Below are 26,825 nucleotides of genomic sequence, written 5' to 3'. Positions count from 1 at the left end.
TCATAGAAAAAGAAACCTACTCTTTATTGTGGCTGGCAGGGCCGTGCCCGGCCAAGGTTACATTCAGCTCTACTGCTGTCCGGTTAGCGGGGTGACGTGAGCATGCGTCAGCAGGGCAGGGGTCCCACCGCCTGCGGGTGCTGCAGGTGGGACGGGGGCACGGGTGCGAGGGACCCCCCCCAGCCCGTGGCAGCCCCAGCCCTGCCGGGGTGGGGGGGTGGGGGGGGGCAGCTGTAGCTGGGGCCCCGAGCACACACACCGAAAGCCCAAGGGGTGAGGGTTAGCACCAGAAACGGGGCTCTGCGTCCGGCGAGGGGCCCCGGTGCCCGGGTACTGAGCTCGGCCACCTCCCACCGGCGTGCAGGCAGCGGGACGGGGGGGACCCCCCCACCAGCAATGCCAAATGCCCCGGGGGCACCAGCAGCCACCCCGATGACGGCGCGGGAGCCTGGGGGGAGAGGGATAGGGCCCACCCCAGGGGTGTCTGGGCTGCCGCAGCCCTGGCTGACCCTACAGCTGCGGGATGCTCCCGGCAGCCTGCAGCTGCCCCGGGCTCTCGGAGCGAGCAGGGCATCGGGGCTCGGTCCCCCCTCCACGCTGCCTGGCGGAGCGGTGGGGCAGGGGGCCGTGCCAGCCAGAGCCCGAGGGCGGTTTGGTGTGTGTCAGGGGATGCTTGCATATATGCTGGGACCAGATCCAGCGGGATCGGTGATGGACAGACAGCTCAGCCCTTGCAGGCGGGCGCCCGCTCGGGGGGCCGCAGCGCCGGGCCGGAGACCCACGGGGCGCACGGCCGCGGCTTCGCCATCCTCCAGCCTCGGGGCGGGCGGCCGCCGGGGAGGAGAGTCCTGAGTGGGGCCGGCCGAGGGTGCTGGGCGCAGGGCGGGCGGCTGGGGGGGCTCAGCGGCAGGGGCTGCAGCGCTCCGGGGGGGACCCTTCGGGCGGCTCTGCAAGGGCAAGGAAGGGCTGGAGCGGTGCGTGCTCCCCTGCACCGGTGCTCCCGGGGCTGGGGGACGGCCCCGCTGCCCTGCCCCATACCACCCCACCGCCTCTGGCTCCCCTCTGCTTCCCCGGCCCCCTGCCCTGCGGGGCAGGCAGGGCGCAGCCTGCAGCAGGTTGCCCGGGGTGGGCAGGGGACCCCCCCCACCTGCAGCGGCACAGCCCTCACCTGGGGGTGCCACGGCCAGGCTCTCCTCGGCCGCGGTGAACTGCAGCTCAGCTCCGTCGGGCAGCAGGGAGCCGCGGGAGCGGGGGCACCGGTCTCCGGAGCGCGTCCTCCGCAGCACCGACTGAGGCGGGAGAGAGGGTCAGCACCCGCAGCCGTCGGGCTGGGGAGGTCAGGACTTCTGGGGGGGGTCCCCAGCCCTTACCTTCCTGGCCAGGGGGCTGCTGGGGGCCGAGGCGCTGCTGTAGAGGCTGAGGCTGGAGTTGGAGCGGCTGGGGGACAGCACTTTGGAGGAGGGGGCCGACTGGTTCCCCGCACACTTGGCTGCGGCGGCCCCGAAGGCATCTGGGGACAGGTACTTCTCGTTGATCTTCAGGTTGGTCCTTCCCTTCACTGGGGACAACAGAGGCGGTGAGCTGGGCTGGCGCTGGGGGTCCCTGCGAGCCCCCTGGGGAGGCTGGTGGGCTGCATCCCATATAGGCACCACCAACCCGCACGGCCCTGTGGGCACCCTGCCCGGGGAACAGGGACGCCTGCCATGCCGATGTCGGGGCTCTCCCAGCCTCAGCCGGCTGCAGATCCTCCTGGCCGCAGAGCTGCGGGTGCCCTGTGCCCGGCACCCGGCGTGGGACAGCCATACCCACCTCTGCAGGGGTCGTTCTTCACCAGGAACTCGTCCAGCGCGATCCAGCCCCCGCCGACCCGCACCATCAGGGTGCTACGCAGGATCCGCACCATCCGCAGCTGCTGGGACTCCCCAAACTGTGGGAGAGAGAGATGTCAGGGCAAGGCGGGGGCTGGGGGGGGCGGTTTGGCAGAGCTGGGAGCCAGAGAAGGGCACCAGCGCAGGTACCAGTGCCCAGAGCTGCCTGTCACCGGGCCGTCGGGTCCCCCACAGTCTCTCTGTCCCCGCCAGCACTGCCCTCCCTGCCATGCCACAGCATGCAGCGCCTGGGGCCAGGGATCCCACGGGACATGGGGAAGTGCCCTCTCCCTGCTGCTGCAAAGCATCTGGGGCAGGGAGCCACGGCACACGGGGGGCTGCAGGACCTCTGCATGGCGCAGGCTGCGTACGGGTGTTGGAGCAAGCCCGGGACCATGGGGTGGGGAACCATGGGAGGCCGCTGGGGACCCGGCAGCAGGGCAGGAGGCAGTAACGGTGTTGGTTGGCACTTACCCGGTACCTGTTGGCGCTGATCTGCTCCACCTGGAAGCGCTTGGCACAGTTGCACTGGGCCACCTGCCTGTTCACCTGAGGACGGCACGCTCAGCTCAGACCCACGGCAGGGCCCCCCACCCTGCCCGGCCCCGGGCACCGTGGCTCCCCCCGCTGTACCTCGTCCTGGATCTGGTCGGCATCGGCGGTCCGGCGCAGCGGGTCCCGGTTGGGGTGCAGGGTGCTGACAAACTCGTAGTAGTCGATGAAGCCGTCGCCATTCATGTCGAAGATGCTCGCCACGGCGTTCATCTCCAAGACGTTGGTGGGGAACTCTAGGGAGGGAAGCAGACCCTCAGCCTGCCATGCCCTGTGCCAAGGCCAGCTGGCACCAGCACCGAACCCTGGCCCCCCTCCAAGGGGTCTCCCAGCTGGCAGACCCTGTCCCTCCCCATCCCTGCTAGCACTGTCCCACCTTTCCCCGGACTGCCCTTTCCTGAGTTCTCAGGGGGAGGGAATCCCTGTGGGATGCGCCAGCCCCAGGAGCCAGCCCCAGCCCCGGAGGCACTCACTGGAGGAGAGGACGCTCTCAATGAACTCCCGCTGGCTGATGCGGCCGTCCTGGTCCCTGTCGATGCCTCGGAAAACATCCAGGACACGGGACTTCATTTGGCTGATCCACTGCATGTAACGTTTTCTCCAGACCCCGAAGTCAAAGTGAGCAAACTCCTCCAGCTCAGAGAGGCACAGATGGGAATTAATGCACTGGCAGGAAAGCCCCCACCCACCCACCCTGAGCCCCCCCATCACATCAGCCTGGGTGACCACGCTTTGCCCCACGTTCAGGCTCAACCCTGCTGCCGTGCAGCCAGCCAGCTCCCAGCCCTGACCCCGCTGAGGCTGGCAAAGGGGTCTCTGCCCAGGACCCCCGGCTCTGGGTTGCAAAGGGGAGCCACAGGCTGAAGCAGCCGGCTCTTGGCCATCGGGGGTGCGCCCACCCCTGCCTGCAAGGATGCGCAGGGACTCCTGGCTACAGGAACGGGGTTTGGGAAGGCTCCTGGGTGCTGTCTGCTCCATCCCACCAACCCTGGGGACCGTCTCCATCCGCATCCGACCCAGGGCCAGGGGTCTGGCCAGCAGAAGGCGAGACCAGCTGCCGGCACCCACCGGGGCCGTGGCACCGCCGGGGCTGCCCCTACCTCTCGCAGGCGCTGCAGGGCCGTCTCCAGCCGGTATTGCCGGTCCAGGGCCAGAAGCCAGAGCTGCTGCCAGCGGTGCAGGAGCTGGGCCATGAGGGGCGTCTGGGGCTCCAGCCCCCCGAGCGGCACCACCGGCGCGCCCTGCGCCTTCCCCGTGCTGCGACGACCTGCAGCCGGTGGAGACGGGCGGTGAGGGCACAGCCAGCGGTCCTGGGGCGCGGCACAGGGGGCAATGGGGGGTCTTACGTGTGGCTAGTCGGCGGGCAGCCGGCGGGCCCAGCTCCGCGGCCAGCTTCCGCTTGCAGCTCTTGGTGACCTTCTCCACGTCGGGCTGCTTGCGGTTCAGCTCCTCCATGAACACCTGCCGCAGAGCACCGGCACAGCTGGGGCAGGGGGCCGAAGCCGGGAGTGCAGCCACCCACGGACCAGCCCTGCTGCGCCCCCCTCCCCGCAACCCTCCTGCATCAGCAGCCCTGGCCGCAGACCCAGTGGGCTTGGGCTGTGGCTGCTGCCGTGCATGAAAGAAGCTGCTGCGTTGCTGCTGCATGCACCAGCGGCACCCACGGCCTCAGCCTGGGGCATCCAAAAGTCCGAGGTGGGGTCAAGCCGAGGTGGGTAGCTGGGCGCAGGGTCCCTTACCGTGTGCTGGGCATTGAGCTCCTCCAGCTGCTCAGCCTCCTCCGGCAGCGGCTCCTGGTCCCGCAGGCTGAGTGCCTCCTCGGCGGCCGTGATCCAGTCGATGAGCTGGGCCATCTCCTCCCGCTCGGCCGCAAGGCTGGCGGTCTGCGCCTGCAGCCGCTCGCCCTGCTGCTGGGCCCAGCTCAGCACCTGCGGGCACGGCCAGGGGAGCTGGGCCATGGGGGCTGGCGGCAGGGGGGGGCCACAGGGCCAGCTGCCCCGCTGCGGACCCCTGTGTCTGCAGCCCCAACCAGGCACTGCGGGGCCATTGCTTCAGGGCCAACGAGTCCCTGCACGGGGAGCCGCGGTGCATCCCTGCCATGGGGCAGGCACACGGATCCCCGGCCAGCAGCCGTAATGGCTACGGGGCAGGACGGGGATGCTCCATGGCCCACCCATGACGATGGGGAAGGACGGGAGTTCCTGCTGGGCAGCTGGGTCAGGGCTGACAGCGCTGACCCTCATGTGCCGAGGGGCTTTTGCAGCTCTTGGGTGCTGCTGCCGGTGCTCTGAGCACCGGTCCTGGGACCGTCCCTGCGGGCAGCAGCCAAACGTACCAGTACCCAGGTCTGAGCCGGTGCGGACATGCTGGCTGCCCTCGCAGCGGGGCTGTGCTGCGTCCTCCCTATCTGGGGAGAGCGGGGCGAGGAAGGCAGCCCCGGGGGCGGCAGGACCCTGGAGCAGATCCAGATCAGATACCGAAGATCTCTGCTCACTAAGGGCTTTGTGAAGATGAGGGATGGGCCCAACCTGTCGGACCCGTTCAGGGAGAGCCGGGAGTGCTCTTGCCTGCAAACCCACAAAGCCAGAAAGCCTCCGAGCTGCTGCGGGAGTGGGGTCTGGGGCGGAGATCCCCAGGACACTGCTCCCTGGGGACTCCCTGCCTGGGCTGCCTGGCATCTGCCGTCACACAGGAATGAGCCACCACCATCCAGGTGGGACCACAGAGGCCCCAGGGGACCCCCTGCGTGGCTCCAGGATGGGGGAGCAGGGGTGGGAGCAAGGGGATGGCCAGGGCTGGCAAGGGCAGTGCGTCCCGGCAGCTCACGGGGGGCCAGGTCTGTGCAAGAGGAATTGAGCGAGGGCTGGCTGGTCGCTGGCAAGACCAAGACCCTCTGTGTTAGCCAAGGACGGAGCCAAGCACCCCCAGCTCCCCGCAACGCGCCGGTCAGGAGAGCTGCGCCAAAGAGGCACCGGCGGTGGGAATGGCGTGGGGCCGTGCTCGTCCCAGGCGCAGGTGCAGATCTGCTCCCCACCCAGGGAGGGATGGAGAAGGGGTGCCCAGCTCACCTCCTGGAAGCGGCTCTTGGCGACTGTGACCCAGGACTTGATAGTGATGACAGAGTCCGGGTGGCAGGTGGAGAGGATCTCCTCCCCCAGCGAGGTGATGCACTCCAGCTCCAGCTGCTGGCACTGCAGGGACTTCATCAGCTCCTGCGGGAGGGCACGGACCGTGGTACTGCCGGGTCTCAGCCCCCTGCACCCCACTGCACACCCCAGCGCCGCAGGGACCAGCCTCCGCCCAGCCGGGTGTGCAGGCAGCAGAAGGACGCTGAGCGGAGCGAGCACAGCCACTGAGCATGGCTGTCTTTGCATGGGGCGCTTGGGACCCCAAATCTCCACACCTCAGGGTGCTTAGGGCCCCAAAGCCCATGTCTTGGGGTGATGGGGCCCAACATCCCACGTCTCGGTGTGGCGCACCCCACGCCCTAGCAGGGGCCGGCTGAGCCCAGCAACGGGACGTCCCGGGGCAAGGATGGAGCCACCCTGGAGGTGGGGGCTGGTGGGGGTAGTGGGGGCTGGCAGGGACAGGCACTGACCTGCAGCTGGTTCTGGCACTCCTGCACGGCCAGCTCCTCCTCGGGGAAGACGCCGTACTTGAGGGTTTTCTCCGACTCGGAGAGGCGACCCAGGAAGGAGTGCACCAGGGTGTGAAACTCCTCCGCCTGCCACAGATAGCCAGGGACCTGCTCAGCACCCACCTCAGCCAGACCCCGAGCCCTGCGACTGCTGCTCCTTCCCCGGAGCCAGACAAGCACCCAGCGCAGGCAACTGGCTGTGCAGCTCCAGGCCCCCGAGGGAGAGCTGCTGCCAGCCCCACTCAAATGGAGAGGCGATGCTCTTCACCCCAGCTTGGCACCTGGGACACAATTTCCCCCGACCCCCATCAGTCCCTCCCCATCAAGCAGGGCACCCTGCAACACGCAGCAATCCTGCCCTGGGCACCTTGCACGCGGGCACACCTGCGACAGGGTGCCAGCCTGGCACCCGGCCACGGCACCTTGCGACACAGCCCCACAACGTACGGCCACCCACCACCCAGGCACCCCATGCAGCACCCTGCAGCACGGCCACACACAGAGCCCAGGCACCCCACGCAGCACCCCATGCAGCACAGCCGCACGCAGTCCTGGGCTCCCCACATGCCCACGGCCACCTGCAGAGAATGCACCGGCTGCAGACCCCGACCTTTCTGCGCGGGCAGGCCCTGGGCCAGCTGCTGCCCCTCAGCCCCCCCTGGCTTGACCGGCTCTCACCTGCCGGAGCGCAGCTTCCAGCCGGGCCTGCTTGGAGACGGAGAGCTTGCAGACCAGGTCCCACCGGGTGCTCAGCTCCTCCATCTGCTTCTGCAGCCACTGGGAGTCGACGCTGCTGCTGCCGCGCGTGAGGTCCCGCACCGAGCGCTTCAGCATCTTGATGCAGCTGGCTCGCTTGCCCAGCTCCTTCTGGAAGACCTGCGCAGCAGAGGGCAGGGGCGGGTGGGAGATGCCGGGGGGTCCCAGCACCCTGCCTGGCCCCCATTACTGTGCAGGACTCCCATGCACCCCAGGCCACCTTGCAGCAATGGGGTACACGGGATGCCCCAGCACCACCGCAAGGACTGGGAGCGCAGGCTTAGGTAAAGCAGGGGCTGCTCTGGTGGGCAAAGCCCCATCCTGCGCCTGGCTGGTGTCCTGCCCTGGGACGGAGGGTGGGTAGGGCTGGTGCAGAGCCCAGGGCTCCCCAGGGGCCAACGCGGGGCTGGGGACACCCACCTTGTGCTTGTCCATGAGGTCACCCACCAGGTCCCGGTCCCCTCCGACAGGCACGTCCTCGCTGAGCTGCGGCTCAGCCCGGTACAGCCAGTCCATGAGGGCCTGCAGCGCATCCGTGAACTTGCCCGAGAAGAGCAGGTTCTCCTCCAGTTTGTGCTGCCTGCAAGGAAGGGTGCAGGCAATGCCAGCGGTGCCCAGGTGCAGGGGCTCAGCCCCGTGGTGCAGGGAACGGCCGCCGCATGGGGAACCCAGCAGCGCAGCTGTTAAGTGCCTGGGCTTGCCTATGGCTGGGGACGCATCCTGGCTGCACCCCCAGGGGCCAGAGCTCACTGGAGCTGGGGCAGGGGGTCCCGAAGCAGGGAGCGAGATGCCCAGGGAGGAGGGGCAATGCCATGCCCCCCCGCCTGGGACCTGAATAGCAAGCAGAGCACAGGCATCCCATCCCCTCCCACCCCATCCCATCGTATCCCAACCCGTCCCTGCCTCACCTCTCCACAGCCCGGCTGCACAGCGCATCCCAGCGCTCTTTCAGCTCCCCCAGCAGCTCCTCCAGCGGCTGCAGGTCCTCGGGGAGCCGGGCTCTCTCCCGCAGCGCCCGCCCGCTCCGCAGCGTGGCCTCGTACACCGGCCGCTTCGAGCGCAGCACCTTCTGGAAAGCCTGTGGGCAGAGGGGGTGAGCCCACCCGGACCCCCGGGACGTGGGTGCCGGCTCCAGGGCAGGTGGGCTGGGGCGAGACTCCTGTCTCCCCGAGCGCCACCAGGCAGCTTGGGGGGCCGATGCCCCTCGGCCAGGGGCTCCCCCGCCCCAGGTCTCCTCGCTTTACAGAGACAGCCCTGGAAAGGCACCCGACTGCCGCGGCACCGAGTGCATCGGCGCACTGCTGTCCCACTGGGAGCTGGGAAGCCCCCTCCCCTGCCGCCCCGCAGCCCCCAGATCTGCTCCCCACTGCCCATGGCTGGGCAGCTGCCCCTGCTGGGACCCTCCCCCTTCTCCGCAGGGCTGGGGAGTGGGACAGGGCCCCCACCTTGTGCTCAGCCAGCTGGCACTTGATCTCCTCCTGGCTCGTAGCAGTGTCCTGCGGCACCTCCAGGCTCTGCTCCACCTCGTCCATCCAGTCCAGGAGCAGCCGCCGGGACTCGCTGAACTGAAACGGAGGGGAGGGGTGCGTGGGGGGACCCTCGTGCACGAAGCAGGGGCCAGGGCGACCCAGGTGATGAGAGCCACAGCAGCCACACAACAGAGCTGCACGGCCCGCGCACCACCGCAGCGCAAACCGTGGGCCGGTGCGGCATGGTCCCCGCGCCGGAGCCGCACGGCCCCTGCACCGGCACAGCTCCTCGCAGGACCCTCGCCCCCCGGCACCGCGGCCGGGTACCTGCTTGGTGCGCTTGCGTGCCTCCTCCAGCGCCGCTCCTCGCTCCGACGTCCGCTGCAGCACCTTGCTCAGCCGCTCCCTGGCCGTCAGCACCAGGTTCTGGATGACGGCACCATCCTGCTTCCTGCTGAAGTCTTTCAAGCGAGATGCGACGGCCTCCAGGCCGCTGAGCTTTTCCCCGTGGGCATTCGCCTCCTTCACCAGGGCCTGCAGGAGAGCGGAGGCGGCTAGGAGCACACAGACAACGCCGGGGCAGGAGCAGAGCCTCCGAGCGCAGCCTGCACCCGGATGGGGTGCAGAGCCAACTCGCTCCGTTGCCGCAGGGAGAGACGTCCCGCTGGCAGCCCGGGGGAGATTTCCCCTACCGGTGCCGCTGCCGGTGCCACGCGGGACCCCCTCCGGGCAGACCCCAGCCCCACGGAATCCGCCCCGGCGTCGGGGTGTGCTGCCGGAGCACACCTGGGAGGCAGGCGGGAGGGGGGTCACGCCGGCTCAGCCCGCACTTGCCTTGTGCTCCTGGATCTGCGCGGTGACGGTGTCCAGGACGAAGCTGGGCGGTGCGGGGGAGCCGAGGAGCTCCTCCGCGTGAGCCACCCAGCGCAGCAGCTCCTGCACGGTGCCGTGAAACTCGGTGGTGACCGTCAGCCCCTCGGCCAGGCGTTCCTGCGGGCAGAGCGGAGGCACTGACGGCGACGGGCACCCGCAGCCCCCGAAGCCAGGGCAGGGTCGGGACCCCTGGGCAGGCAGGACGCTCCTGCCCCGCGCACCTTCCTCTCCTGGGCCTCGGCGTGGACGCTCTCCCACTTCTGCTCCAGGATGCGGAGGCTGTGCTCGGTGCTGCAGGGCCGGCCGGCGCGGCAGGAGGCCAGCAGCCGCTGCAGCCGCTCCCGCACGCTGCTGTACGCCTCCTGCTTGGACTCCATCTCCTTGCATAGCTCCTGCCGAGAGGCCGCGGGGAGCCCCGGGGTCACTGCCCCGCACGGAGATGGAGACAGGGACGGGGACGGGGAGGGCTCCCACTCTGTCCCAGGGGAGCTGGAGGGGGCAGAGGAGGGGTGCAGGAGGGGTCTGCCCAGTCGGGGAGACAAGAAGGCAGAGAAGGGTCCCAGCATCTCGGTGCAGAGAGGGGCGGATTTGGGGTACATGCACACCCCCCAAGGGATGCTCAGGGACAGCCCTGCAGCAGGGGGAGGCCGGCAGAGCCCCGGTGCTCACCAGGTGCGCAGTGAGCTTCTCTTTGGTGGTGTCCGGGTGGCCCCATGCCGGCTTGGAAAAGAAGAGCTGCAGCTCCACCTGCTCCAGCCACTGCAGTAGCTCCGTGATCTCCAGCGTGATGTCCTGCACCTGGGGACGGCACGGGGGCTCAGCGCTGCCCATGCCAGTGGGCAGCACCGTGGTGGGCAGCTCCGGCACGCGGGTGCATGGTGCCCCGTACCTGGCTGAGGTTGTTCTCCAGCTCCAGCTGGCGGCTCTCGGTCTCACTCTGCACCAGGTCCCAGCGCTGGTTGAGCTGCTGCAGGCTGCGCTGGAGCCCCTCCACGCTCTCCCCCAGGCTGGAGAGCAGCAAGCCCTGCCCGGCCTCGTTGACAGACTGCACCGTGCGGGCATGGGACATCACGTCGTTCCTCAGCACCTAGGGATGGAGAACCGCGGTCGCAGACGGCACCCCAGCCGGAGCGCACGGCATCCCCAGCCAGCTACGTGGTGCAAAGCCCCTTGCCGCAGGCACCCGGGCCACCTTTGCTGCCCATGTCAATTGCCACTGTGGCACCGGCAGCCCTGCAGGGCTGGGGTCCGGGGAGTGCCATGCCAGGGGAGGATGGCACCCAGGGATGCCCTAGAGCCGGCACCCTGGTTTTGGCCTCAGAGTGGCACAGGGCAAGGTGTGAGGCACCAAATTTGCCACTTCGTGGCAGGGAGATTGCTGGGACGGGGCACAGAAGAGGCCAGGGCCACCCGTTGTTGCACGGCCCCCCCGGCCACGGGGCCAGCCCGCACCTCACAGCACCTCGCCTGCGTCAGACGCAGTGTGAGCGTGCCCAGGCAAGGACAAGCAGCTCCGGGCTGGCCACGGCCTCGGCTGCCTCCCGGCAGGCGTGGAAACAGCTCATTCCTTCCATGCTGTCACCGCGGGAGGGGATGCGTTCTCACGCCACCCGCCCCAAGCCGCAGCCTGCCCAACCTGGCTGCCGTCGCCCAGGGACTCGATGGCAGCGCTGGGAGGAGGGGGCCAAACCACCCGGGATGGGGACGGGCAGCAGCATGCGGCCAGGATGCGGCCCCGCAGCAGGAGGACCACGACCAGGACCTCCTGTGCCATGGGATGCAGCGGCACTGTGCCACATCCCCCCACGGGGGACATCCCCGCGAGGACGCCTGGCTGTCGGAGCAGGCGGCCGATGGCCAGGGCAGCAGTCGGGCAGCCTGGGACACGGGGTGCAGGCAGCCCCCTCCCGCTGCCGCCCTCACCTTGTGCTTGGCCAGCTCGATCTCGCAGCTCTGCAGGTCGAGGCGCAGCAGCGTAGGGCCCTGCAGCTGCTCGGCGGTGCGGGACAGCCACTGCAGCAGCTCCTCCAGCTGGTGCTGGAACTGCCCCAGGCCCAGCAGAGCCGCCTCCAGCTGGTGCTGTCCCGGCAAGGGTGGAATCGGGCACACGTTTGGAGGGAGCAATGGCAGCCCCGACGACGCGCCCAGCGCCCGCACGGACCCACGCACCGCAGGGTACCGTGCACCCAGTGCCTGCACGGCCCCACGCACCCACCCGGCACCACGCACCCACGTGGCACCCCATGAACCTGCACAGCCCCCACGTACCCGCACGGTCCCCCATGCACCCACACGGCGCCCACATGGCACCTCATGCACCCACCCTGCCACGGCTCTCGCCTCGTGCCGGTGCCAGATCCAGTCGACAGCTCAGGTGCCACCACCACTTCCCAGAGCCCCCAAGCCCCTGTGCCCAGGACAGCAGCGCCCACCCAGCCCTGCCCCGTGCCCGGGATTGCCCCCGCACCAGCCAAGCCCCCTCCCTACCTGGCGGCTGACGATCTCCTCCTCCAGGCGGTCCCACCGCTGGCGGAAATCGCTGAGCGGGGCCGGGGGGTCCCCCTGCCCCGCACCCCCCAGACTGGCCTGGTGCCGCAGGCTCTCCACGTCCACCTTGCACTGGTAGAGCTCCCTCTTGAACTCCTGCGGGGCAGCAGTGAGTGGGTGACCCCCAGCCCCCCACACAGAGACGGGGGTCTGCCGTGCCACCAGGCATGGCACGGCACGGCACAGCACAGCAGATCCGGGTCTGGTTTAGCACAGTACGGCATAGCACATCACAGCACGGCGTGGCATACCATGGCAGAGCTGGGTCTGGCACGCACTGCATGTTTTGGCACGGCACGGCACAGCATGGCACAGTTTGGCACAGCTTGGCACGGGCACCTGGGCACAGAGCTCCTCCTCGTGGAGAGCTGGGAGCCCTGCCTGCTCAGGGCACCTTTGCGGGGGGCAGGATTTGGCCACCCCGGGCAGGACTTGGCCACCCAGCGCCCACCAGTGCCGTGGAGGCACCAGCACCGTCCAACATGCCACACTTTCATCCCGCTGCTGCCCCAAGCACCCCGCTTGCCCCCCACACTGACCCACACCTGACCCCAGGGCTCGGGGCCCCATCCTGCAGCACAGCCCACCTTCAGCTCTGCTAGCTGCTGCTGCACCATGTCCAGGTCCCCGCCGACGAGGAACTCCTCCGCGATGCGCAGCTCAGCCGCGTCCAGCCACTCGAACAGCCGCTGGGGACAGAGAGGGACCGTGGGGCCGGAGAAGGCGGCGGGACCCAGGCCCCCAGCCCGTCCCCATCCCTGTCCCCGCATGCCGGACACGTCAGCCCTGCCAGGCCTCTGGGACAGCTGTGTCCCTGGGGGCACAGACACACTCGCCCCCACGCTCTGCAGCCCCATGGCCAGGAGTGGGGCTGGGACCCGCCATGGTCCCCAGGGAGGGCTGGAGCACAGGGCAGGAGGGTGCTCCAGCCCCGTCCCCACCGAGGGGAACCTCGATGTGGGCATGTCACACTGGGGCAGGACACAGGCACGGCCGGCCCCACTGCCCCCTGCCCTACAGCCCCACCAGCCCCAGTGGCCACCCAGGCCAGCCAGCCCCCCAAACCAAGGCAGCATCATGGCCCTGTAGCCCCACATCCCTATACTCCCGCACAGCCCTGCTCCCCAGCCAGCCCCACTGCCGGGTCCCCCCTTTAGCCGTGCCCAGAGACCACCCCGAGTGGCCCCACGGCCCCTCAGACCCCTGGGCGGGGATGGGAGGGTGACGCAGGTAGCGGGGCAGGCCAGTACGTGGGGTGTCTGCCTGAGCGGACCCCCAGCGCCCCACCTGCATGGTCTCCTGGTAGCTGACGGAGGCCTGGAGCTGCTCCTCGAGGCGGGCGTACCGCTCCGTCCACACCTTGTTCAGGCTGTGCCAGGAGGAGTAGAGCTGCGGCAGGGCGCGAGGGTCAGCGGCACCGCGCGGGGGGCCGGGCGCGGGGGTCAGCGGCACCGCGCGGGACTCTAACGCGTGGGGTGCAAGGGGCAGCGGCACCGCAGGGGGGGTCGGTGGGCACCAGCACAGGGTGCAAGAACCAGCCAGCCCCACCGCGGGGTGCAAGGGATGGGGGGCACCGGTTGCGGGGTGCGAGGCTTGGCAGACACGTGGTCCCTTGTGCAGGGACGCCAGCCTGGGACAGCCACCCTCCATCCAGCCCAGCCCGGGGACATCCAGGGGACGCTGGCTCTGGGGAGCAATGCCTGCCCCTTCTCCAGGGTCCAGCTGCGGCTCAGCTCCGGGGAGACCCCCATGCCCGCGAGCAGCATCCCCACGTCCCCGACCCTTGCTGGACCCACACCACTCACATCGTCCAGGCTCTTGGTGACATCGGGCTTGTCAGGGTCCCCACAGGAGGACATCAGCTCCACGCCCAGGCTGCCCAGCGTGTCCAGCTCACCCTGCAGCGAGTCGATCTCCTCTCGCAGCGCCTGCGGGCCAGGAGAGGGGGGGGCTCGGTGATGCCCGTGCCGCGGGGCTGCCCGTGCCGCGGGGCTGCCCGCCAAGCTCCCAACCCCGTACCTGCAGGGTGCGGAGCCGTGTGCGGATGGCCTCTGGCTCGCCGCCGGCCTCTTCCAGCCCCAGCACCAGCTGCTGGGTGTCGCTCAGCGTCAGGGCCAGCTCGGAGAGACCGTGCCAGAAGCGGTCGGCCAGCGCCAGCAGCTCCCGCAGCCAGCGCTCCTGCTCCTGGCAGCGGCCCCGCAGGCAGCCCCACTGGGACAGCAGCTGCGCCGTCCGCTCCTGGATCCCTGCGGGGCGCGAGAGGGACGGGGGTCAGCCTAGGGCCCCTCGGGGTGCTGCGAGGGACCCGGCACCCCGACACAGCCCCGAACAGGGACGTGGCCCCGCCGGGATGCCCCGTGTGCGGAGATGCGCTGCCGTGCGTGCACACCCGCCTGCGGGGCCGTGCCTGCCCCTCCGTGCCGTACCTCTGGCAGCTGCGTCGGAGTTTGCTGCCTGCATGCTGGCCAGCAGCTCGCTGCCCTGCGCCTGGATGGTCTCCAGGGCCACCCCCAGCTTCTCCAGCTCGCCCAGGGCCAGGCTGTTCTCGCGGATCTGCTCCCGAAGGTGGGCCGCGTCGCCGCGGACGGAGGGCTGGCTCTGCAGGCGGCTCTGCAGCCGCTCCAGGCATTCCAGCAGCAGGTCCATACGCTCGGTCAGCTGGGGAAGGTGTGGGGGGACCAGCCCGGTCACTTGAGGGGAAGCCCCAGGGGACACCAGCCCCCCGGTGCCGGCCCCGTACCTGGCTGTAACGCGGCAGAGCATCCTCCAGCAGGGCAGCCGCCTGGCGCACGCGTTCGCGGATGCGGCCATACTGCTCCTCCGCCTCCCGCCAGCGCTGCTGGAATGGGGCACCCTGCTCCGGGCTCAGCTCCACCAGCTGCGCCGAGACACGCTGCAGCTTCCCCATCAGGGGACGGTGCTCTGCGATGGCCTCCCGCAGGCACTGAGGGCAGAGGAAAGGCCGTGGGCACGCGTGGGGCCAGGTCAGGGCACGTGGGGATGTGCCCTGGCGCACCCCAGCGCTGCCCTGGCTCTGCTCCCAGCGCACGGTACTCCTGCGTGTTGGGTGCCCCAGCGCGGCAGTCCCTGCAGCGGTGCCACCTCCATCCCATCGCAGACCGCAGGCTGCGCCGCCGCCTCTCTGCTCCCGACCCCGCACGTCCCTGCCTTCGCCTTCTCCTTCCCCGCGCCCTGGCTGCGGCCACCCTGCCCTCACCTGCAGCAACGCCTGCTGTTCCTTGAAGGCCTCGTAGCCGATGGCGTTGGGGGAAAGCTGCACCCCGACGACCTGCGTCTCCTCCAGCCAGGGCGACAGCTCCTCGTGGGCCTCGGAGAACTGGGCGAGCAGGGACTGGGCGTGCTCCAGCTGCACGGCGCAGGCTCCGCTGCGCAGGAAGAGCTGCTCCGTGCGCTCCCGCAGTGCCTGCACCGAGGGCTGCGGAGACGGGCGGCTCACCGGGGCGCTGGGGACACGGGGCACGGCCGTCCCCCGGTGCGAGCGAGCCCTGCCGCGGCAGCATCCCACCCAGCACCCACCGGTGCAGCCCCAGCGCGGCCGCTCACCTGGAGGTGCTGCTGCAGGGGCTCGGGGCAGGAGCGGAGCAGCGGGTCCGAGATCCCCAGCAGACGCTCCACCAGTCCCCGGTGGTGCAGGATCTCAGCGGAGAGCAGCTGGAAGACAGAGGCGTGTGGGTGCCAGGTCCTGCAGAGACGTCGGCAGGTCCACGCACGCGTGACTCAGGGGTCAGCGCAGGAGCCCACCGGAGCGGGAACACAAAGCCAGTGTCCCCGGGGAATTCTGGGCACCCCTTTGGGGTGTGGGTACCAGTGGTCAGCGCTGCAGACCCACCTTCTGATCGGAGAGCTGTGAGCGGAGGGCCTGGGCATCCAGCTGCACCCGGCCGATCTCCTCCAGCCGCTCGCCGAGCCCAGCCAAGCGGGTGAGCTGGGAGTCCAGGATCTGCTCAAACTGCAGCGGAGAGGAGAGACGTCAGCCGTGCTGGCAGGGAGGACACGCGCACCGGGGCGGCCTCTCCGGGACAAAGACCCCCCCCGTGCATCTGCTGCTGGTTAGCGTGGGACCTTCTGCCATAACCTGGCGTATCCCATCCAGCCATGTCCCTCCAGACCCGACTCCCCTGTGCCTCCCGCTGCAGGCAGCAACGCTGCGGGGCCGGGGAGCGGTGAAGGGGGCAGAGGGCGACGGTCCCCAGACCCCCATGTCCCGCACCTTTTCCCTGTCGCTTGTGCTGACCGGGGGCTCCTGGCCGCCGTGCTGGCTGTCCCAGGAGGCCAGCTCCTTCTCCATGCGGCCCAGCCAAAGCGCCAGGTCCTCCTGGGCAGTGCCCAGGCGGGACGAGGCCTCCAGGGTCTGCCCCAGCCGGTGCATGGTGTCGGCGCTGCTCTGGCCCACGATGAGATACCGCATCCTCAGGGACTCCATCTTTTCCTGTGCCAGCTGGGCCTCCTCCCCTGCGGCAGCACCGTGGCTGGCATCAGTGCCGCTGCAGCCACTGTCGCCGGGGCCGGGGACCGGCCGCACCGACGCCTTCCCTTCCCCATGATGGTCGCTCTGTCCCGATCTTCCCCTGCGCCTGCTCCTCCTCTGCTTCTCCTGGACGCGGCTCTGGCCCCTCATCCCCATCGCAGGCAAAATTCAACTCCCCGGCTGCCCCCCGCTGCCAGTGCACCCCATCCCACCGTGCCCCTGACCCCCACGGGCCAGGCTCTCCCCTGGCCCCTCTCCATCCGATGGTATGCTGTGTGTCCCATCATGCTATGCCGTGCCCCCACAGCCACCAGTGGGGAGCGGAGCGCCCCGAGGACACCCAGCACCTGGGGGTCCCCTCGCCGGGCTGGGCTGCTCCCTCGCCAGGACGTGCCTTGGTGCTGGCACAGCCCAGGGCAGCGATCATTCCCTCCCACGTCCCGTGGTCCCGACTCTGCGGCCGCCGCTTCCAGCCAACCCCACTTACCTGTCACCATCTCCAGGACCCGCTGCCCGCTCTCCAGGGTGCCGTCCAGCTCTCCCAGCCGGCCGCGAATCTCCTCGCAAAGGGCCTGGGGCGAGAGGCTCCCGTGGCAGCGACTGCTGCGGATGCCGCTCCCCCCGTCCCCGCCGCACCCACGGGTGTCCCCCCGTCCCCACCGCCATCCCCAGCCCTCCCATGGCCCCGCTCACAGCTCCCCCCACCTCACCGTGCCCCGCTCGCCCGGCTGACCCGTGCCACGGCGGGTGCCCGAGCCCACCCCGCACCCAAGCCCGGCTCCGACCTGGGTTTGCCGGTGGGCGTCCTGCACGCGGCTGACGCAGCCGTTGGCGCGCCAGAGCTGGGCCAGCTGCCGCTCCGTGGCACCGAGCCACTCCTGGAAGGAGTCCACAGCCTCCTGGAAGTCCTGTGCCGCTGGCAGGATCCGCTCCAGGCAGCCGTACCTGCGCCGGGAAGGCTGGGTGAGCCAGGGAGGGCAACAGCCTCCAGCCTTGCGGGTGCAAGACAGAGATCCTGGCTGGAAAAGCCTCCTCTCCCCCTGCCAGCAGGGCTGGGTGCCCAGTTCCCACATCTGGGACACCCCTGCCCTGTGCTCCCCACCCCAAATCCTCCCACCCTGAACGTGAGGGGTGAGGCGAGGCCAGCACCCCCCACCCAGCCCCGGCGGCACCAGGAGCATCCTGAGGACAGGCTGCAGGTGTCCTGGGCTGCAGGTCCCGCTTCATCCCAGCGAGGGCTGGGGACACGGGGACGCAGGATGAGGCAGCCCCTGCCAGGCTGTGCCAGCCCCAGCCCGGTTCCATGACCCTGTCCGCTGCAGGGCAGGACCCCCCCCTGCCCCGGCATCACCCTGCCAACCAGGCTGGGTGCTGGCACGGCCACGCTGGGGCATCTGGCCGCGCTGCTCCGCTCCAGGCCCAGCAGCACCCCAGCGAGCTGCCCTGTCACCTGTGGCAAAGGGCCGGCTCTCACCCCAGTGCTCCGGGGCCTCGTGCCGGACCAGCTGCAAAGCCACAGACCCGCTGACCCCGGGGCCGGGAAGGAGGATTGAGACGTGCCGAGAGCCTGGCCCAAAGCAGAGCCCTCGCCCGCCGCTCTGCGCGGTGCATGCCGGAACCACACCGGACCGAGCCCCTCGCTTGCCAGCGGCGGGGAGGGCCGGGCAGCGCAGCGAGGCGATGGTGCATCCCCGGCTGGCAGAGCCCCGGGGGGCTGCAGGGACCAACCCTGCATGGCTGGAGGCGGTGCGGTCTGCAGGGCACGGTGCAGCCCCAGCGTGTGGGATGAGGATGAGGATGAGGATGGGGACGGTCCCTTTGCCGGGGCAGCCTCAGCACGAGAGGGGCAGAGCACACTGCTGCTGCATGGAGGGATGGCTGGGGGGGGTCACGGCACCGCAGCCGGCTGCCGGCTGTCGAGACAGCCTGTGTAGGCAGGGATGGGGCTGCCGACCCCGCTGAGGAAGGTCTCAGCCCTGACCCACCTGGCTTCAGCCTCCTGCATCAGCTTGCCCCACTTCTCCCCGAGGCCAGAGAGGCTGCCGCTCCCCTCGGGCACCAGCGTGCCAGAGCCGTGTGCCGGTGGCACGGGTCTGTCCTGCAGGACGAGCTCCACCCGCGGCCTCCGCTCCTCCAGCAGCCGCTTCAGGAGCTGCAAGGCAAGGGGGCACGGTGCTGTGCCGGGGATCCCCCCTCCCTCCCGCACCGTCTCGGCACAGCCCGGCGCCGCGGGCAGACAGCCGGCAGCCCCAGAACGGCCGCTCTGCCCCCGGCCCCCTAATCCCCGGCTGGAGAGCGGTGTGGGTGGGACGCGCCAGCCCGGATCTGCTGACCTTCTGCTCCTCCAGCTGGGCCTTCGCCACCTTCACCTCTGCCGAGGGCGGCTTCTGGTTGCTCACCAGCTCCTCCATGTCCGCCACCCAGGCCAGCAGGCTCTCCAGCGTGTCCTGGGCTCGCTCCGTGCCCGCCGCCTCCTCCAGGACAGGGACAGCCCGCAGGGACACCTGGGGAGAGAGGTGGCTGAGCCGCCCGGGCGGGCGGAGGGCAGCCGTGGGGCAGCCGTGGGGCTGGAGTGAACCCCTCCATGCCACCATGCCCTGTTGGGGAGGCGATGCCAGGGGACGGAGGGACCTGGCCCTGCCCAGGTCCCCCCTCGTATCCCCTTCTCGCCGCATCGGCAGGGCTGTGCCGAGATGGGCTCTCTACAGACCAACGCTCCTCCTCGGGGCCAAAGGACCAGGCGCTGCCCACGGGGCTCCCCAAAGCAGGGGCTGCGCACCCCAGGCACGCCCCGTGCCACGCGGACCCCCTCCGGACACGCAGCCCCCACCAGCTGCGGCAGAGGGGAGGGAGTCAGCCCCAACCTCCGGCACCCAGCTGGGTGCCCCGCACCGACCCAAAGCGCTGGGGTGGTGGGGGGTGCCGCCGGCCCTGCCCGCACGAGGGCACCGTGGGCCGTGCACACCGGCCAGCGCGTGGGGCGCAGACCCCATGGCGCAGGAGAGCCCCACGCGAGCCCCGGCCAAGGGAGACAAAGGCTAAGACTCGCTTGCGGAGACAAGCGTGCCGGCAGAGCAGCCCCGCGGCGTGGGGCCGGCGCAGCATCTTCAGCGGCGAGGGTCCCTGCCCGGCAGTCACCTCTGCGGCATCCGTGTGTCCGGAGCGGCCACCGGCCGCCAGCTCCCCGGCGCGCTCCGTCAGCACCGTGACCGTCCGGGTGACCAGGGGCTCCCCGCCCTTCTCGCCGGCCGGGTACTCGGTCACCTCCACGATCTCCGTCACGATGGTCTCGGTCACCTCCGTCACCTCCGTCACCTCCCGGGTGGTGACGGGTTTCCAGGACCAGGCGCTCCGGGGGGCGCTGGCCCGGGGGGGTGTCCAGGCTGCGCCCCCCGCCTGCCCCTGCCCCTTCAGCGGGACGCAGGCTGTGCTCCCGTTCTGCACCGCCACCTCCGACTGGCTGCGCTTCAGCACGGGGCTGCCCGGCCGGCTCCGGCCGGCACTGGGTACTGGGCTCCAGCCGTTCTCCACCGGTGCCGGCGGCTTCTCCGGCGGCCCCGGCCAGGCCTCCGCGATGCTTCTGCCGGGCGACTGCCCCGCGTCCAGCCCCAGGTCCCGGAGCTGCGGCTCCCGGAGGAGCTCCTCCGACCGCCGGCTCTTCTCGCCCAGGCAGCTGGGCCGGCTCACCGAGTTCCCCATGGCACAGGCACGGGCGCCGGGCCCCCGCCTCAAATCCCGGCCTGAAACGAGCCAGGAGGACGCGCGTTATCGGAGCCACCGCGAGGCTGCACGGCGCCCGGACCCCGTCCTGCGCCCAGGGGCACCCTCTCCCACCCCCGCTCCCAGCTGCGCCTCTGCCCTGGGCAGCTGCAGGTGCTGCCCAAATTCCTGCACGGGCTTTGGGGGGGTCCCAGCCCCACACACACCCCGAGCAAAGGGCTGCCGAGAGCCGGGGCCCTGGGGACGGGCGCTGGCCGTCACCTAGGGCCAAGCGGAGGGAGGGGACCCCGAGGGATCCGCGGCGTTGCCACCCCTCGTCTGGCAGCGTGTGGGGCGCGGGTCCCTGCACGGCAGGAGCGCGTCTCCGTAACAGACATGTAAATGACGGGTACCGGGAGGCAGCGCAGGGCGCCCAGCAGACGGGCAGATGCTCCCGACCGGCATCGCTTTGTGCCATTAGATTAACTCGGAGGCCAGCGGAGCCGGGAGAAAAGAGCCATCTGTCTGCTGGGCCTGACAAAGGCGGCCCGGGGATCTGCTGGGGGGAGCGGGGCTGGGGGCCATCCGTCTGGGAGCACCCACCCGGCAGGCAGGCAGGCAGGCAGGCGGGCCGGCAGGATCCCCACCCTGCCGCAGCCATAAATCCCCCGCGCCACCCGGCAGGACCCTCCCACGCCAGCGCCCTGCCAGAGCCCCGCCGCAGCCGCACCGCTGCCTGCGCCCCGACCCGCCGCCCAGACCCCGCACCCGGGTGTGCGCACCCCTGTGCACATGTGCACACACAGACTCCCACATGTGCGCACACACACCTGTCTGCACCCACCCGCGCCGGGTCGGTGCACCGACATCCCCCTGCCCCCAGGCTGGGGCTGTGCGTGTTCGTGTACCCCCGCACCCCGCTGACCCCTCTGCTCACACCCCTCCAGCTGGGCATCCCACCCCCGGTGTGGGCCTGGGTGCTGCGTGCACCCACCAAAGGGCCGCGCAGCGTGCATGGTGCACACACGCTCCACACGTGTGCGCACGCTGCAGCGGGACTGCACACACACACACACACACACAGACACCACGCTTCACACACGCACCCCCAATCTGCTGTGCCGCACACGCGCCGCTGCCGCACACCCAGCAACAGGCAGAGACCCCCGCACCACCGCACGCCTGCATCAACAGGGTGACACGCGACGTGCAAACATGCCCACGTCAGCTGCGTGCACATGCAACAGGAGCGCACCGGGGCCAGCCTGCTCCACGCGTCCGCAGCGGCTGTTGCGCCCCGGGGCACACACTCCCGCGTGGAAGCGTGCACGCACCAAGCCCCCCGCACACACGCCACGGCACACGCCACGGGCAGTCCTCGTGCACGGGGTCACCGTGCACACTCACACGCGCCTGCAGCTCGCAGCGGGGCCCTGACACGCACACACAGCATCACTCAGCCCCGGCAGCATCCCCGTCACACCCCCCCCCCCCATCACTCGACCTGCATGGACAGGCTCCCACGGGGCAGCACGGGTGGAGGGCCACGCTAGGGCCACCGGGCTGGTGAGGCGAAGGGTGATTTGGGCAGACCCCACACCACACGCTCCGGGGGCATCACCGGCCTCTCCCCCTGCTCCCCTATCCCCCCCCACCCCGGCAGCCAGCTCCGGCCGCGGGGACACGGCGCGGCTGCCCCCGGACACGCTGCCCCCGTGGCGGGCGGGCAGGCAGGCAGCGGGCGGGGTACCCTGCCTGCAGCCCTGCCCGCAGCCCCCACCCGGCTCGGCCCCACGCACCCCCCCCCCCCAGGTCTCGCTCGCCGGCCCTCGGCAACCCCCCCGCGCACGGTCCACGGACACGGGTGGGCACGGACACGGACCCGGACCGGAGCCGCCCCAGCACCCCCCGCCCCGCCGGGCTGTCCCGGCACTCACCCCTCGGAGGAGCCGGGCGTCCATGGGGCCGGGGCCGGGACCGGGACCGGGCCGGACCGGGAGGGGGGGGGGCTCCGCCGCCGCCGCCGCCCCTGCTACCCGCCGCGCCACCGGGCCATGGCGGGGGACGAGCCGGCGGGCGGAGCCGGGACGCGGGGTGGGTTTGGGGGGGACCCGGCTCGGCCCGGCCCGGCCCGGCCCGTGCGGGGCGGCGGAGCGGAGCGGGGCGGAGCGGGGCTCGGCCCCCCGTTACCGCCGCCCGGGCATCGCCCGCCCCGGCCCCGCCGCCTTTGTGCGCTGCGCCCCGCGGCCGGGCGGTGCGGGGGGGGGACGGGGACGGGACGGGGATGGGGACGGGGCGGCCCCGGGCAGCACCGGGCGGGCTGGAACCCACCGGCACGGCACTGCACCGGCACGGCTCGGCACGGCTCGGCAGGGCTAACCCCGCCGCACACACACACGCCCCCCCGCCGATACAATACGGCCGCCCGCGTTAACTCTTTGCTCGCTGAACGGCGCCGTTACCGGGGAAACCCCCGGGGACTCGCAGCCATCCCGGGCGGGGGGAGGGGAGCGGTGCCGTTCCCACCGCCCGTCCCGCACGGCGCTGACCCCGGGGGGGGGCAGCCCGGGCACCCCCACACACACACCCCCCACCTGCCCCCGCCCGCACCTGCCCCCGCACCGGCACCGGGAGGCCAGGATCCGTCCCTGCCCCGGGCTGTGCCTGCCCCGCAGCCGTGCACGCACCGCATCCCCTGCGTGCCTGCACCCCCAGCCCCAAAGCAGCACAGCCCCACGCCGGCACAGCCCCTCCAGCTCTGCACTTGCACCCCTCCGGGGTGCACTGACCCCCCCATCCCACCCCGGCTCCAGCTCCCCCCCGCCCCCGGATCATGGCGCTGCTGCGGTCACGTTGGGGGTACAGCCCCGCTCCCCAGAGGTTTTGCGGGCGCAGGGGGTCCTCGACCAGTCTCAGCGGAGCGGGGCAGGGATGGGGCGGCTGGCCTGGGCTGCAGAGATGCTACAGCAAAGCCCACCGCCCGCCTGCCCCAGAGAGCCCTGGTCCTCCGGGCATGGAGCACAGGGACCCCCTCCTGCCCCTGTCCTGGATGCAGGAGGGACTCGTGTTGGGGGGGCAAGGGGCTGCCAGAGGTGCCAGGGTGGGGCTCTGCTCCTGCCCGGGGTGCACGTGGCACAAGCCCCATCCTCAGCCTGCCTGGCCCCAGCTCCAGCACAGCGGGCCCTGGGGTGGGGGGGGGGTCCTGCCCCGCACAAAGGAGCGGGTGCCCCTCGCCGGGCCCCGGGGAGCGCGGGGGGCCGCTGCAAGGAGCGTCGCGCTGCCTTGATGGATGGGGCTCCCATGGGATCTCCTGAAAGCAGCGGGCGGAGGGGCCGGGGGGCTTTGTCTGCTCGGCTGCCAGAGACGCTGCAGGGAATTAGCATAACCCGGGCTCTCCTGCGGCACCACACCATCTTCCCCGCTTGGCTTTGGCGCCTTCCCGCCGGCGGCAGCGAGGAGCTCAGCACCCGGCGCTGGATCTGTGCGTGGGCGCCCTGCCGAGCCACGGGCTCCCTCGGGGGGGTTCTGGGCGTCCCCAGCTGAACCGGGCCAAGCAGGCAGGACCTGGGCCTGGCTGATGGTACTGAGCACCTGGGCGCTCCCGGTTGCCTCTGTGCCGGGGAAGATGCTGCCCCACTAAGCTCCACAAAGAGGGGCTGGCCTGGAGCGGGGGGGCTGCTCCCCTCACCCACCCTCGCCCACCACCCTCGCCCCATGGCTCAGTCCACCACCTCCAGCAACGCAGCTCCCGCCCTCCTCCCTGCCACCCCACGGGGGGCAACGCACGAGGCTTGGGACCCCCGGGCTCAGCTACTGCACCAGCGTGGCACCCCACAGCACCTGGCCGGGACCCCACGTGGCAGGGGCTGGGCAGGGGGCAACGAGCCGGCTCCTTCGACGGAGCGACTCGCTGCCTCCCGCCCCGCGCGCCTGCCGGGAGCTCGCCTGGCACGCTCCGCAGCCCCAGGTACGGGGCTGGGGGTGGCGCGGGCGCCCCGGGCAGAGGGAGCCCAGCGCGGGGCACTGGGCGAGAGCGGTCGGCTGGAATCCGCAGCCTCAGATCCCGGGAGCCGGGTGGGTTTCTCCTCGGCCTCGGCTTTGTCTACGCCGAGGCCGGGATGAATGGCCCTTTCAGTTTGTGCTGTCATGTGTGCGGAGGGAGCCCGTGTGCTGGCCAGGCCCGGAACAAAAGGAGCCGGCGAGGGACTGTTCGCGGGGCGGCGAGGAGGGGCCGGACAGGGCAGCCCCCGCTGCGGGTGCTCCCGCTGCCGCTCCGCGCAGATGGGGTGGCGGGAGCCGGTGGCCTGTGCCGGCCGGAGGCTGGAGCAAGGACACGCCAGCGCTCTCCCGGCTCCTTGCAGGGGCGCGGCAAACAGAGGGGCATGCGAGGTCTGGGCAGCAGGGACACCCCTCGTGCGGCTGCACACCCCTCGCCTGGGCAGGGGCTTGGCTGCACACACCTTGCATGGCTGCACGCCCCGTGCACAGCTGCACATCCCGTGCATGGCCCCGTGCATGGCTGCACACCCCGTGCACAGCTGCACAGACCCCATACATGGCTGCGTGCACCGCCCGGGGCGGTGGAGCCATGGGACGTGGCTGAGCCCAGAGCAGAAGGTGGTCCCTCCGCCAGCGGGGCTCCAAGGCGGCAATGCCACAAGTATGGGCAGGGCCACAGGTACCGCAGGCTCCGAGCCCATGGCAGCCGATGGTGGTATCAGCGGGGGACGGAGGCACGCCCGGGCCACGGACTGGGGGAGCACTGTCAGGCTGGGAAGCAGCAACCGGGGACACGGGACCCTGCCTGGCCCGTGGGTGTCACCAGCAGTTTTGTGGGGCCGTGCCAAAGGGTTTCCCAGCTGGCCACGGCCAGGCGCCATCCTCCCTTTATGGGGACCAAGACCTCACCGGCCTCGGTGGAGACGTGGGCTGGGTCCTGCCTGGCTCTGAGCGGTTCTGCCGGCTGCCGCACACCCGGGGCGAGCCCATTACCTGCAGGGCATGGCCGGGCTCCGGCAGGGCAGGCAGCCTCTTCTCCACAGCGTCCAGCCAGTGCCGCAGGGCCAGCAGCTGCTCGTGCACTTCCAGCCTCCGCTCTGTCCGCTCAGCCCGCTGCCACGCTCTGGGAAGAAAGCAGGGATGCACTAGGCTGTGGGGTCACACGGCCGCTGCCTCCCCTGCCCAGCACCGCGCCGAGACTCGGCCTTTGCCGCCTGTCCTGCCCTGATCTCTGCCAAGGGGCGTCTTTGCCCGGGACCCCCTCGACTGCTCTTGTGTGGGAAAGGGATGAAACGGTGCCTGGGGCTGCCAGCACCTCTCTGCCCATGGCACCCACCTCTCCCCCATGATGCTCCAGGGAGAGAATGGCTCTACGAGACTGGGGACCAGGGACATAAGGACCCCAAAGGTTACCCACACTCATGAACACCCCATACACCCAACCGGCCAGTCAATGTGGATGCCAGGGCAGGCAGCTCCACGGCCCCGCTCCCGGCAGACTCCGGACACCCCTCGCAGACTCCCCATAACCGGCCTTGCATCCCATCGCACCGGCGTGGCCGATGCCAGCTCAGCCACATCTCCCCCTGCCTTGCCCACGTGCCGGTGCATCCCTGCGCGCCACCAGGCAGGCGTCCCCTGAGCCGTCCCCAGCCACGCGTGCCCCTTGGCAGGGGATGCCCTGCAAAGGGAGCAATCCTGGGGCTGATGGCCTCGGCCACGTTTGCTGCCGGTACCTCTCTCTGAGTCCATGCCGTTGGCGAGATAAACCCAGTGCTGTCCCCACAGCCGCGGGCTCCCCACGCCTGCACCCAGCGCTTGCAGCTGTGCTTGGTCCCATCCCAGCTCGCCCCAGGGTGGGACATTTCTTGCCCAAGCAGCTGACCCGCACTCTCCCTGTCCCAGCGGCTGACCCAGACCCCCAGGGCGGTGCAGGATTCACCCCAGCTCCGCTCTTCGTGGTGCGGATGCCCATGCACACCCATGCAGTCCCCGGCCATGACCCGCCCTGACAAGGCACCTCGGCTCGTCCCGCTGTGCCCAGCGGTGCCCGTACCTCTCCATCTCCTCCCCATCCAGCGATGACCCCTCCACGCTCTTCCCAGAGAGACCGGCATCATCTGCAGCACAGCGCTTCTGCAAGGAGAGCAGAGGGACGGATGGGGATGGCGTGTTGGGACTTGGCAAAGGGGCAGGAGGACGAGGCTCCACCAGCCTCCCCCCGGCACACCACTGCAGATGGTTCAGGGTGTCATTGTGGCCCCCCCCCAGGGACTGCCCTCCCCACAAAGGGGCAGCCGCCGGTCCATCCTCACCAGCCAGGGCAGAGCACTCCTGGCTGGGACCCCCGACCTCCATCCTCCTCTCCAGCCTTGTGGCCCTCGCCCACCAGCCGTCACCGGTACCTGCGGGTTTTGGCTCTGCTCGTCTCAGTCTCCTCTGCCGGGACGAGCACCGCTCAACATGGTGGTTCCCGCAGTGCTCCTGAATTTCCCAACTCTTTTTTACCCAGGATTGTTCCCAGATCTACACCTGCCGGCCCCTTCGGCTCATTCTGGTCGCTGGTCCCCGATGTCCCTACATCCACCCGTCACCAGGTCATGCACTGCAGAGCCCACGATCCGGCGCCTGGCTGAGCCTAAACCAAGCCATGGCAAACTGACCCACAGCGCTTCCCAGCTCGGCCAGGGGCTCTGCTGCTCACCCACCTCATACTTCCACCATCCCCACAACCACCCCATTTCCCCAGCCCCACGCACAGCATCAGTCCCCTCTGCCCCGGAATGGCCAGTGCCTTTGCTGCGGGCAGGCAGTATCTGCTGGAGGCAGCAGGGCTTGGGCAGGCAGGACATGGAGGGTGGCAGGAGAGGATCATCCTGGCTTGGGGGCTTTTCCAGCATAAGGAGTTGAACCCGAATCATCCTTGGGCACCCTGC

General features: G+C 70.7%; 1 protein-coding gene across 3 annotated transcripts; it reads right to left on the bottom strand.

The window, feature by feature from the left end:
• On the bottom strand, nt 1-26,510 carry LOC142029373 (microtubule-actin cross-linking factor 1, isoforms 6/7-like). Of its 3 annotated transcripts, none has more exons than XM_075024163.1 (39): nt 25,946-26,510; nt 24,883-25,012; nt 18,525-18,695; nt 18,177-18,343; nt 16,977-17,136; nt 16,679-16,763; nt 15,934-16,175; nt 15,553-15,672; nt 15,267-15,374; nt 14,920-15,138; nt 14,443-14,646; nt 14,129-14,360; nt 13,722-13,948; nt 13,508-13,630; nt 12,990-13,091; nt 12,290-12,391; nt 11,643-11,798; nt 11,079-11,234; nt 10,045-10,242; nt 9,825-9,953; nt 9,377-9,547; nt 9,117-9,272; nt 8,610-8,816; nt 8,259-8,378; nt 7,722-7,891; nt 7,234-7,393; nt 6,736-6,933; nt 6,019-6,144; nt 5,489-5,632; nt 4,160-4,348; nt 3,767-3,881; nt 3,521-3,687; nt 2,894-3,056; nt 2,502-2,656; nt 2,343-2,417; nt 1,810-1,927; nt 1,371-1,558; nt 1,169-1,289; nt 1-947 (listed from the first exon to the last, which is right to left on the bottom strand). In XM_075024163.1, exons 1-39 carry the CDS (start codon nt 26,245-26,247, stop codon nt 901-903), a joined length of 6,123 nt encoding a protein of 2,040 aa, XP_074880264.1. In that variant the 5' UTR covers nt 26,248-26,510; the 3' UTR covers nt 1-900. The 3 variants fall into 3 exon arrangements, with proteins under 3 accessions (XP_074880264.1, XP_074880263.1, XP_074880265.1); XM_075024162.1 differs by lacking the exon at nt 25,946-26,510 and adding an exon at nt 19,330-19,931 and having other exon boundaries at nt 24,883-25,014; XM_075024164.1 differs by lacking the exons at nt 11,079-11,234; nt 25,946-26,510 and adding an exon at nt 19,330-19,931 and having other exon boundaries at nt 24,883-25,014.
• Nucleotides 26,511-26,825: the final 315 nt, after the last annotated feature.

Source organism: Buteo buteo, chromosome 3 (genome assembly GCF_964188355.1).
Source record: "Buteo buteo chromosome 3, bButBut1.hap1.1, whole genome shotgun sequence".
NCBI lineage: Eukaryota > Metazoa > Chordata > Aves > Accipitriformes > Accipitridae > Buteo > Buteo buteo.
Note: the sequence above shows the minus strand (reverse complement) of the source record. Positions and strands in the feature narration are given on the sequence as shown.

What these genes read in the sequence shown, in the direction of transcription:
- LOC142029373 (XM_075024162.1), bottom strand. Translation starts at nt 19,890, where the DNA reads ATGGGGAACTCGGTGAGCCGGCCCAGCTGCCTGGGCGAGAAGAGCCGG. An exon ending in CCGAGGCCCAGGAGAGGAAG is followed by an intron (nt 9,273 to 9,376) that starts GTGCGCGGGGCA and finishes CTCTGCCCGCAG; the next exon opens with GAACGCCTGGCCGAGGGGCT. An exon ending in GCAGCCCCCTGGCCAGGAAG is followed by an intron (nt 1,290 to 1,370) that starts GTAAGGGCTGGG and finishes CTCCCGCCTCAG; the next exon opens with TCGGTGCTGCGGAGGACGCG.